This window comes from Erpetoichthys calabaricus, chromosome 1 (genome assembly GCF_900747795.2).
Source record: "Erpetoichthys calabaricus chromosome 1, fErpCal1.3, whole genome shotgun sequence".
NCBI lineage: Eukaryota > Metazoa > Chordata > Cladistia > Polypteriformes > Polypteridae > Erpetoichthys > Erpetoichthys calabaricus.
This window is the reverse complement of record NC_041394.2, coordinates 130,813,801-130,826,411: the sequence shown is the minus strand read 5'-3', so window position 1 is coordinate 130,826,411 and position 12,611 is coordinate 130,813,801. Positions and strand designations below refer to the sequence as shown.

The 12,611-nt window shown below is 36.6% G+C and overlaps 1 protein-coding gene across 1 annotated transcript; it reads left to right on the top strand.

The window, feature by feature from the left end:
- Positions 1–7,723: 7,723 nt before the first annotated feature.
- LOC127527065 (uncharacterized) lies at positions 7,724–9,912 on the top strand. The gene is made up of 4 exons (XM_051924631.1): positions 7,724–7,954; positions 8,182–8,337; positions 8,429–8,521; positions 9,601–9,912. Exons 1-4 carry the CDS (start codon positions 7,724–7,726, stop codon positions 9,910–9,912), a joined length of 792 nt encoding a protein of 263 aa, XP_051780591.1.
- The last annotated feature ends 2,699 nt before the right edge of the window (positions 9,913–12,611 follow it).

Genomic DNA, 12,611 nt, shown 5'->3' with positions numbered 1-12,611 from the left:
CAGAGGCTGATGTGTTTGCTGCTTCCTGAGCGGCTCTTCTTTTCTCCACCCTAGCGGCCCACTTCTTCTCTTCATTCATCGGCATCTTTTCGCATTAAAACTGATTAATTCAGTGTTTGTGTTGCAATTACTTGGTACATTTTCTTTAATTTTTCACCTAAGCTGCCACTTAAGTCTTCAATCTGCCTCAAGAATGATTTAAGATATGAAGAGGCAGGGTAAGTGACGGAGAAGGTGGTAGGGATTAGAATGGCGCCATATGGCTGGCCGCTGCTGAGAGTTGATTCTACAATAAAATAACATAAAAATAAAAAAAGGAATAACCTTGGAGGTTAATTATCACCCCAAAAGCAGGTAGTAGACATCACGTAGTATATGTGCACCAAATTTCAGGTCAATAGGTCAAACGGTTTGTGAGCTACAGGTGATTTAAAATCCTGGACAGACTAACGGACAGCCACGGTAGCATATTATATATAAAGATCGTCATAATAAAGCATGAATGAAAGAAAATTCTAGTCCTTCTTTGATTCTGTCCCCATGTCTGCTAAGGAAGATTCAACGGCCAACACTTGAATATCACAAAGGAAATAACAATTACAAATGGGTAATGAGAAAGAATTGCTGTAACCAGCATCTTCTCAGGCAATGCACACACAATTACACTGCATCAAGGGCAACATTCTTTTTAATAATTGCCATTATACAAGGTATCAGTTAGTTCATGATTTTATGTATTGTGTCCTGTAGGGGGTGCTCCAGCTTCCCAAACACCTGACATAAAGGCTTGGACACAAGTGTATAAATTAAACAAGAACATTTATTATGTTAAACTCTTCCCCAGGAAGCATTTCCCACAGCACAATCACAAGTCCAAAGCACACGCACACATCAATCGTTTGTCTTATTCTTTCTCTTTCTCTGTCACTGCCTCCTCCACTCCCACCAGCAAGCTTTGTCTCCTTCCTCCCAACTATGGCTCCCAGAGTTTTATGCAGAACCCAGGAGTACTTTTGGTGACCTGTAAGCATGGTCCAGAAGCACTTCTGGTTAAGGCTGGAGCCCCATGAAGTAGGGCTCCCCAGTCCCTACAGCACCACTTGACGGCACGAACAGAACCCAACAGGGCTGGGTGAAAGAACTCCAATTCCCATCGTGCCCTGTGGGAATCCATGGTGCTGCTGCATCCTTCTATCTTGAGGGCATCCCAGCTGGGTAAGGATGCTGGCCTACCTTCACAGTGTTTATTTATGCTTTTTTTAAATTGTTCACCTTTGGATTAGTTTGCTGTCAAGCCTGCTTTTGAAATTCTGTCCTTTTTAACTCTTGTAATTTCCAGTATAATCAGTTTTTGTAAGTAACCCGTAGGGGTCATTTAACATTTTACTTAACACTGAAGTTGCAAATTGACATTTTATAAGTGACAACACAGGCACTGTAGCACAGTTGTTAGCACTAAGAAGTCTGACCAATTTTGACTGACACAAACATTCACTTATATTTACTCTCCCTATACAGTATATAGAAGATAAATATTTGATACTTCCGTTTTCAGTTCAAAGTTTAAGCCTCCGACAGTACTCTGAAACTATATATTACAGTTTTCCTACTCTATTATAATGGGAGGGTGATCACCCTTGAAGCTCAATATTATTTTTCACTCTTCCTTCAGAGCTTCTCCTGTTTCCACCAGCACTACATCTCCCTTGTCCTCCACTACCATGAGTGAAGAATGGTCAGTCAGAAGAACAGACCTCCAATACTTGTTTCTCATAACTTTTGTAAAAGATGTAATATATGTGTGTATTATGATACTGAATGAAACTTGACAAAACACTAACCACAAAACAATCAACAATACACACTCGTGACAAAAGTTCCAACACAGTCCAGTATGACAAATGCAGACGATGATAGTGAGTGGAATGAAAACCCCAGTGAACTGCCTTCTGAATGAAACTGAAAGTTTTGTCCCACCAGGTTCCATTTGTTGCATGAAGATTTGAAGTGATTTAGAGCACTCCACAGATGAAGATTTATCTAACCAAAACAAAATCACACAAACAAGCAGGCAGAGGAGAGGGACATAAATCCAGGAAAACTGCAATCCAAGATGGATATATTTGTAATCCAATTGAAGGTGAACTGTTGAAACATACAGACACAGATGACTGTGATTCATTTGCAGTGTCTCTGGACTCCTTTTAAAAGGTAGTACCTAATCATGTTTCTTCCCAGAAATCTTGCTGGGAATTGCAGTTCACTCAAGGAGCACTGCTACAGCTATTACAGTGATACTTTAAATCTGCATTGCCCTGTAGAAAAATCTACAAATTTGAACAACCTGAGGGAAATGTGGGTCAGGTGTGATATAGCAAAAATTTAGAATCTACGTCAAATGTTTCAAATTTACTCCCCTCCTCACTGTGATAAGCTCATCTGGAAATCTCCAGCTTTGGACAAAAACAGATGGTCTTCCTATTTAGATCTGGAGAGTATGTACAGCCTCCAATCAGCCTAACAACAACAATTTATTTTTTGTATAGCCCAAAATCACACAAGGAGAGCCGAAATGGGCTGTTTTTTGACAACCCCCAGCCTTAACTCCCTAAGAAGACAAGAAAAAACTTCCCCAAAAAAACTATTTTAGAGAAAAAAAGGAAGAAATCTTGGGAAAGGCAATCCGAGGATATTGGGCGTGCAATGGGTGTCAAAAGATGGGTTAAATAAAATGCAATGCATGAAATAGGACACAAGTAATCATCTTCAAAGATCTAGATTGTCAACCTATCATTGCCACCTCAGGAATAAAATACAATGACACAACAGTAATAGTGCAAGTACAGAGAAAAATGCAAGAGTAACCAATAAGCAGTTACAGCAGGTTACACATTAAAATCATCCATGACAAATTAACACTTTAAAGTGATTTTATAGAAATGTTGTTCTAATATATACTGTATACATACTTTGAAGTGTTAATTTAATGCTGGATATTTTGCTATAAACATAACTTTTTACCATACATTCAGATATTTGCCACCCTTCTTCATGGATGGGGGTATAATGGAGTGACAATGATAAATTATTTTTGCTTTATTATCTAATATAAAACATTGAATGTGTGTTTGACTGGCATTCACATACAGACTGTTAAATCTTTTTTCACCCACTTTTCCACAGATTACTTATTTCTACAGGGAAAGGCCATATAGTAGGCTAGTTCCAATTTTTTTCCCTGAGGGTACTCAGAAGAGCCCCTAGGCGGCATTTTTATACTTGGCATAGGCATGCAAAATTTCTCTCTTTGTAGTGGGTTTAGTCAGTGGAATTTTGGTTTGGGACTGAAATTTTGCCCCTGGGGAATGTATTTAGTAACCATACCTGTACTTTATTCCACCCTAGTTAGTGCCAGGTGCCCCTGCTAGTTATTCTTATGTACTGTAAATGCAGTCCTTGCCTGCTGTAATTCTTTCCCTCTCCACTCTCTCAATGCCTGGCCACTATACACTCATGCCTGCTCTCTCTATATACTTGATGCCTATCATGGTGCTTTTCCACTCATTCCTTGTACATGCAATGTGGCAGGACTCTAATACCCTGCATGACATTTGGCATTTTGAGATGGTTAGTTTGCTTCTCCAGGAAAAGTATTCTTTTTGCATTCTTCATTTCTAGAAGCACATGTGACTGCTTTTACATGACTCTAATATTACTTCACTGTTTTGCTTTTGTATCAGTATTTTGGCACATGACTGTGACTGTGTTTTTTTTACCAAACTGAGCACAAATATGAGTCAACGTTATCTGATTTAGTTGTGTGTTTGCAGCAGCATCTTGCAGTTTAAAATACTTTTTCTCAAAGTCTCATATCATTTTCATAGTTCAGTTTAATTTCAAATCAGAGGCACGTAGCCATCTCTGAGAAAATGACACTGCTGAATTGAGAGCTGGCTTTATAAGGACCAGTACTGCAATGCAGCTTTGAATGATGCCTTGTCTCTGTTTAAGATAATAGGGTCCATTCTACCCACTTTCACTTGTTGGCTTTAGGAGGCTGTGATGGCCTCCTATTAGTTCTCTGGGGTCAAGCACCCTTAATGTATGCTGGGTTACCTGCTAACAGGAATCTTTAGGCAGTCTTCATTAAAGGGCACTAACATTTAGCTCTCTGAGAGTTTTTCTTGGAAAGATCTGGTCATCTTCATACCTCTTAACACACCACCCTTTTTTGCCTACACTGGCACACGGAGATGCTGTCCATCTGCAAATCTAAATTAATTGTCTTCCTTTCCCGTCACAGTTCCTTCACCTTCCTTGTGCAACTCGGTAACCACCCTTATCTCAGCCACTTCATGCCAACCAAATATCCCCCTATAATAAATGTAAGTTGAGTGAAAAAACTACAATATTATGTAAAAGAAAAAACACCTTTAAAAGGGTAGAGAATATGTACCTTATGATTGTCTTAACCAAGAGGTCATTATACTGTAGGACTACTGCTGGGATTGAAATATTCGATGGTTTGATAAGTTGTCACAAAAAATAAAGAATAAACCCATTTTATAAATAAATGAACTTCAGTTCGGACTTGTGTAACTGCATGTTTATATTTTAATGAAAGACATTTACTGAAGCAAAAAATAGTTACAATTTTAGCAAAATAAAGAAACATCATTCAAAGAATGTGATAGATAGATAGATAGATAGATAGATAGATAGATAGATAGATAGATAGATAGATAGATAGATAGATAGATAGATAGATAGATAGATAGATATGAAAGGCACTATAATATATATAAGGAGACAAGGAGCATTGGCGATTCCAAATTGTCCCTAGTGTGTGCTTGGTGTGTGTGTGCCCTGCGGTGGGCTGGTGCCCTGCCTGGGATTTGTTCCTGCCTTGCGCCCTGTGCTGGCTGGGATTGGCTCCAGTGGACCCCCGTGACCCTGTGTTTGGATATAGCGGGTTGGATAATGACTGACTGACAGAAAGAAATGAAAGGCATTATAAGAGAGATTTATGTTATTATATTCAAGATATTCTAGTTTGGAATTGTCCAAATCTGATCCTAGATGGCCACAGAGGCTGAAGGATTTACTTTCTGCCATTTCGTTCATTACTGACCAATTTTTGGCGCTAATTGACTTCTTTTTTTTTAAAGATTAAGTCCTCTGAATTTTTTCTTTTTCAGTTGTGCACGGCTGCACTCAGATCTCAATCCGGGTGGTGCGCCGTGTGGTGGAACAAACAATAAACAGGCATGAAGTGAGCCAATGGGATGACCAGTTTCACTCCCACCAGTTTCTTAATAAGATGCCAATTCCTAGTGTTAATTAAACCTATTAATGAATTTCACGTGTTGTTGCTGCTCTCATTCTGCCACAGCAGACATTTTCACAACTGTTGATTTTCTTTTATCTAAGAGCATTGTCAAAATGTTTTGTGGACCTGATCAGATCAGCATTACTAAGACCTTCACCTTTCATTATTTTTAAATATTTTATGATGGACACAGGCAACCTGGTCAGGCTTGCTTTGTATCTCACCTTTGCTTGTCTTCTAATTAAGGAAAAAGTAAAGAATTAAGAGGGCTGAGTCTTAAATAGCAAGTCAATTATACATAAGACAAAAGAAGTTAATTAGCAGCAAAACTGGTCACTAATTAAGAAAAGGATTGGAATGAAAATCATACAGGATCAGAGTAGGACACCATGATATAGATAGAGAGATAGAAAAAAATGAAAATCATTAAAAATGGATAGATAGATAGATAGATAGATAGATAGATAGATAGATAGATAGATAGATAGATAGATAGAAATCAAAAGCACTATATATTGACTTTAAAAAAAAATTCTTTATTAGATTAAATAATAATAACACAATCTCACTCCAATATGTATAAAAACATTTAAAAGTTTTATATAAGAAACATTTCCAATACTGTTTTTTTTTTTTTTTTTTTGAAATTAAACTGCATAAACACAACATAACAACACTGAAAAAAGTGCACAAGGCATGTCATTACTCTAAAGAAGTTGTTATACTTGATCTAACTCAAAACATTTAATTTTCTGTCTAGCCATTAGTGTTATGTAAAAAGTTTGGTTGATTTAAATTAAAAGTAAGTCTTGTTAGTGTAAAGTAAATACATTTCTGTAAATCAAATTAAAAATATTGGTTTTCATTGTCACGTGACTTCTAACGTAATCCGTGGTCGTGCGTGTCGACGTTCAGCTTTCCGACATCTTTTTACACCGCATGGATGTACTCGGCGTGGTAAAACGGGAATAAAGAAAATTGGTAAGTAATTTTAAACATACGTTTGGGCGTATTATTAACATTATACATGTATGATTTCATAAAATATTATGTTGTACTGTTGTTTTACATACGGTTAGTATTAATAGTTTGACGGCTCTAACTCGGCTAGAAGGTTTACAAGTTTCCCTCATCACGATGTTAAACCGAGTGGAAATAAAATAATAATAATACAAGTAAACTGCTTGAGGTGAAATGGATTGATATTGAAACGTAGTATAAAGACTGTTTCAGGTATGCTTTGGCGGCGCCATGTATAACGTACATGCACGCTTCAGACGCTTTGTATGGACTTAACGTTGTTACTAAGCTTTATTATGATGATGATTTTTTATTGATTTATTATGAAGCTCGTGTTCGCAAGGTATTCGCTCTGCTTACTTGTATGGTCTCTCATTTATGATTAATGTTAACACATAACGTTAGCTTTACATGAAGGCCCAAACACATGTCTTTAGTGATGTGCCTAAACACTTATTTTAACGTATCGCGTCGACCAGCAGTAAAGAATCGTCTGTTTACTTTTATGTGAGCCAGTTTTTTATTTCTCTTTGTCTTTTGTAGGATGGGGTACAGCTGAACAGCAATTAGGACAGGTTTTGAATAATCCAGTCATATGAACAACGTAAGTAATTTGCACCTTTTAGTTATTGCTTTGGAGGGTCAGTTTTGTAATTTATCTTTCTTTTCTCCTATGCTGTACCTCACCATTCTCGTTGGCAAGTAACTCAATGTGGAAATGCAAAGATTGTGGTGTCTCCAAAGCCAAGCGTTCTGAGCTTCTCAAGCATTTTAAGCTTGATCATAGGAATTTTGGATGTCGTCATCCTTATCCTTGTGTTTATTCAGACTGTCCTTGTTCATTTAATACTTGGAGTTCTCTGAAGAGCCATGTGTCAAGGAGGCATCCTCAGCATTCCCCTCAAAAAGATGCATTGACAACTTATAAATGCTTGCTTTGTGAATACAAACACACATCATCGTTTAAAGACTACTTCCATCACATTGGGCAGCACCTGAAAAATAATGAAACTGTTCCTTGTGTTTTTAGTGGGTGCTCATATAAAACCAATATTTATGGATCATTTAGAACACACAAGGCAAGAAAACACAAATCATTCTCTGAAGAGGACTTAAAGCCTGGCATTGTTGTCAGTGAAAGACCAGTCCCTATTTTTTCTGCAGAAGATGACATTGAATCAGACGAAGATGTCTCGCTTGATGAACCTACATCCTCTGGTGTAATAACAGAAAATACTGAAGACTTGTCCAAAGCTATAGAACACAAATTAGCCTCAGTCCTTTTAAAGTTAGAGCACGTTTTTCTTGTACCTGGTGTGGCCATTGATGACCTTTTGCATTTGGTAAATTCTCTGAAAACCAAAGCCTCAGACCATGCTTTTCCAGCAAAATCATATCCCATCCCTTCCTGCTGGAGAGACATCAGCAAACCTTGAAGTTGAGCGCCTGGCACTTTTAAAGGAAGTGAAGAAAAGAAACAATGCATTGACAATCAGAGAAAAAATGACAAAGACGTTTGCCTTACGCAGACAAGAGATTGTGGAAAACCAACCTAGTGTTCAAGAACTGCAAGAAAGATGGCCAGCTCTGTTTCAACAAGAGGAGGTAAAAGTACTTATTTTATTGAAAAATGTTAAAATGTAAGTGACTAATCCTGAATTTACCATAGTTTTTACCATGGGATTTTAGTACGTAGTGTTTTTGAAAATGTCTTAGATGCCCTGATTATACCTTTTGTTGTTTAATGCTTTGTGTGTATATGTATTTTTACAACTAGTTCTCAAAGTGAATTTTTTTTTCAGAAGTCTTTTTTCTGTTTCTCTTTCTTACAGATTAATGCCGAATTTTTGCGCATCACGACCTTACTTTTACAATCGAGATTTATGGCCTCTTTGGACAGACAGAGCTCTCAGCTTCTCCAGGTTATTAGGAACAAAGGTGGAGTTCTCCGTGAAAAAACTAAGGACACTATTAAAGTTATGGATCAGGTATTGGTTGCATGCGAACAAAATTGCTTGTGGCAATCAATTTAGTAGTGTTTTGGTCTAATAAAAACAATACATCTTGAACATTTTGTAGAGTCTGGACATAGACATCAGAAGAGAGTGCCTGCTGAAGTGCCTGATCATGTACCTTGATGAAGATGCAAGCTGTCTGATCAAAGAATACCAGGTAATGTGGACAATGCAAACTACTGAAATTTTCTCCAACCATGTTTGCCTTAAAGTTATATTTCACAACCAAATCAACATTTCCCCATGTTTTACTCACCCTCAAGGCATCCTATCTGAATATGGTTATATTCTTGAAGAACCATACAGGCAAAGTTATACTCCTACGTATCATTTTACTTCCAAGTGGTAGAATGGGAGTGAATTGTTGACTTTTTGAAGCTTCAAATAGTGCATCCATTGATCAAAGAACTGCTTGACATGGCTCTGTGGTCTTAACAAAGGTCTTCTCAAGCCTTAAGGGTGAGTAAAACGTGGGGAAATTTTGATTTGGTAGTGACATATCGCTTTTAAAGTAGTTCAGTAATTGTGTTATCATTTACACATCAGCTTGTGTGACTTTCTTCCACAGAACACAAAAGAATATATTTTGAAGAATGTTGTTAAGAGCCCCCCATTCACTTGCATTAATACTTGCAATAATAGTGAATGGGGGCTGTGGTGTTCTGTTACCAACATTGTTCAAAATTCTGCAGAGGACAGTAATTCATACAGGTTTGAAATGACAAGAGGGTGTGTAAATGATGACAGAATTTTGAATGTGAACTACTCCTTTAAAAGGGGTTGGTTCACCCAAAAATGCATTTTGAAAACTGTTGAGTAGATTGATAAATGCCTCTGATTGGCCGTTGTGGCACTGCACTCAACAAATATGTCTGTGATTGTCTACAATGGTCAACACATGGGATTGTTTGATTGTACAAGTGTTTAAGCATTTTCAAAGCCAAAGAGAGTGTAAAAGTATGTCTTCACCCAAAAATGAAATTTTTGTCATCACTTACTCTACTCTTGTAATAAACCGTACAAATTTTATTTTTACGCTGAACCCAAATGAAGATATTTTAATGAAAGTTAGCAACAGACGTTTGGGCTCTATATTGACCTCCATAATAGAATAATACAAATAATATAAATTCTATAATAAATTTTCAGATGAAGGGGTGTTTTTGTTTTATTTTATTTATTTATTTTTTTCCTTCCAAAGTCCCTCAATTACTCTCTGTTCTTGTATGTTTTTAGGCTGACCAGAGGGAGGAAGCGAAGAGAGAATTTGAAAAGACCACCATGGCATTTTTTGTGACCCGCGAAAGTGATGCTCTTAGTCGTGCACTGGACATTTCCATTGTCATTGACGGTGTGGAAGTACTAAATGAGTTGCCCTCTGTTGCATGTGCCTGTGCCATGATGTTTGGACTCATTTATGCACTGAACTTAAAATATCCTGAAGGACTCAAATATACCTTCGAGGCCTTTCAAAAAATAATCATGGACATAGAGAGTAAGCAGATGAGCCGAAGGGTGCAGAACCTCTCTTCAAAGCTGCAGGAGTAAGCAGATGAGCCGAAGGGCGTAGAACCTCTCTTCAAAGCTGCAGGAGTAAATTTGTTTCTTTTGACCCAGCTACAATGTTCTGCTGATGGTAAATTTCTTTGAAGATGTTGGACTGTGTAAAGCCTTTTATATGAAGTTAACTGTACTACTGTTTACTAAACCTGATTTGTTTTATCTTGGTTAAATTCTTACGTTGTTTACTCATCCTTAAGCTATTCAAGTATTTAACTTGAATTAAATTTGGTTCAGAGACATTTTATGACAATTATGAGACAAGTTTCATTTTGGGGTAAACTATTCCATGAAGGTGAAAAGACTTTTCTTTTTTTTCTTTCAACCATTGGCTAATTTGGTAGGTGTTTTATTAAGTGTTTGGTTTTACACTGCCCATTTTAAACCAGTTTTTGGGCCAAACTTGTTTTAACTTCAGAAGAATTCTAAAGGTTTGAAAGATTGCATGTTTCTCTTCGAAACCATAACTGATTCTTATGGTGAATTTACATTGTATCCAGTGTGTCTATGTATATGGACACTAAAAACTGTTATATAGTATGTTTATATAACAATACTATACACATTGTAGAAATGTTTTATAACAAAAATTGTCAAGTTTATGGTGTTTACATTGTTAGTGTGTATTTGTATGAGAATACTGTACACATTATAAAAAATGTTGTATTATGACAAAATAAATTGTCAAAAGTTTGATGCTTGAAGTCGTTCATCTTAGACAGATGATAAAATCAAACATTCTGAAAGTAAATAAATTTCTTTATATTACATTATTTTTTTAAATTGTATTTGGTTATATGTAAAGTAAAAGAATTAAGTTAATACAAAGAGAAAACATTATGACAAAATGTAATTTGAGATTTCCTTAAACTTAAAAACTTTATTTGATTCAAAGATACTTTTTGCTTTGGCTAAGTAATGGATAGTTAATTCTTTCCAAAGTAAAAATTTAAAGTTGATAAAAAGTAAACTAATTAGATGTAACAAGTTGACGCAAAAATTTTACTTTGATCCAATGAAACACTTTTTTCAGTGAACCTTTACCCCACTACTTTATCACTACAGCATAGCCTTTCTTCTTTGGACACAGCTGCAAACAAATGTTTGAATTTTTGTAGACATGTTCACCACTACTACTCCTCTTTCAGTACACTCCTCCCACTCCACAAATATATTCAAACAAATGTCTGGAATACAGAAATAACTTCATCACCATTGCTACTCCCCCAGAACACTCCTCCTGCTCTGCATATACAGTCAAGCAGCTACTTGAAACATTTGAAATAACAACTCCAACAGTGCTAACTCAATATTACACATACACAATCCCTCCTACTACATAACAGATAGATAGATAGATAGATAGATAGATAGATAGATAGATAGATAGATAGATAGATAGATAGATAGATAGATAGATAGATAGATAGATAGATAGATAGATAGATAGATAGATAGATAGATAGATATTGTTTCCCTCGGACTTCAGACTGTTGCGAGTTCTTCCCAAGTAGCTTAGCTGCACGCAGTCATTTAGTGCAGACAGTTAACTTGCTGCTGAAGTTGAAAGTATTTAGAAATTACACTTCTTGTTCGAATCACTTCTTGTTCGTTCATATTTTTTCAAACACGTCTTCTAATGATCATTTACAATGATAGCGTGCAAAGTGATTAGCGACATTTTAAACTGTAATGACTTTGAACATCACCCAATCGGTAATTTGTGAGTAAGGATCTAATAAAGTGTTTCCTTTAATGATAACGTGCTCTTCAGGTTTTCCATTCGAGTCCTCGATCAATAAGAGGAACAAAAACTGGCATTAGAGTCACTATTTAAATTGTGATAACTGATCAAAATGTTGGCAAAACAAACATATATATATATATATATATATATATATATATATATATATATATATATATATATATCGTTGTTCCAAATGATGTGCAATTGTAATATCTTTAATAAAATAAGAATTTCTCACTAGTCTTTGGCAACTTGATTCACATTCTCTTGGAGACCATGTCACTTTAATGCGCTTCTTCCTAATTAACATGTTCCTTGCGGCGCTGCAGTGTTTTCAGTAATGATGCTTTGCTTTCATACTCACGTGTAACATTTTGCTTTACTTACCTTATCGCTTAATGTATCTGCGCCCAACCGGTCCATGTGTAATAATTTTTTTAATTTAAGTTCTGTATTTTTTTAACACTTTAGAATGTTTTTCGTGCATTAACTAACATTGAGGTGTTGTGTCTGATTTCAGTGTAATGCACCAAACTAAAACAATCGTAAATTTCATTACAGCGCATTGCGCAAAGGGAGACATTGGTTTCGCCCGTTACTTAACGTGAATACGGCATAGGCTCTAGCTTTTAGAGCAGTCGGGGATTTCCTTAGATTGCTCCTAATCCTGGAAGCCTGTCTTTCTCTGCCTGTGTCGCGTGTGCACATCGGATACTCCTCCCTCAGCCTCTCTCGCGCACATCTCTGCTCTCGACGCTCCATGTCTTTCTCTCCCCTTCATTTTTTAAGGATCCTCCCTTTTCTCCATCTCTCATTTTCTCTCTCTCACCCCACCTCTGTCAAATGTTCACGCCTCTCTGTTCACGTTCATCCCACGTGGGCTCCCCCCGCCCCTACTGATCAATTAGCAATAGCAGAGAGTCCATTCTTGCCCTGTTAG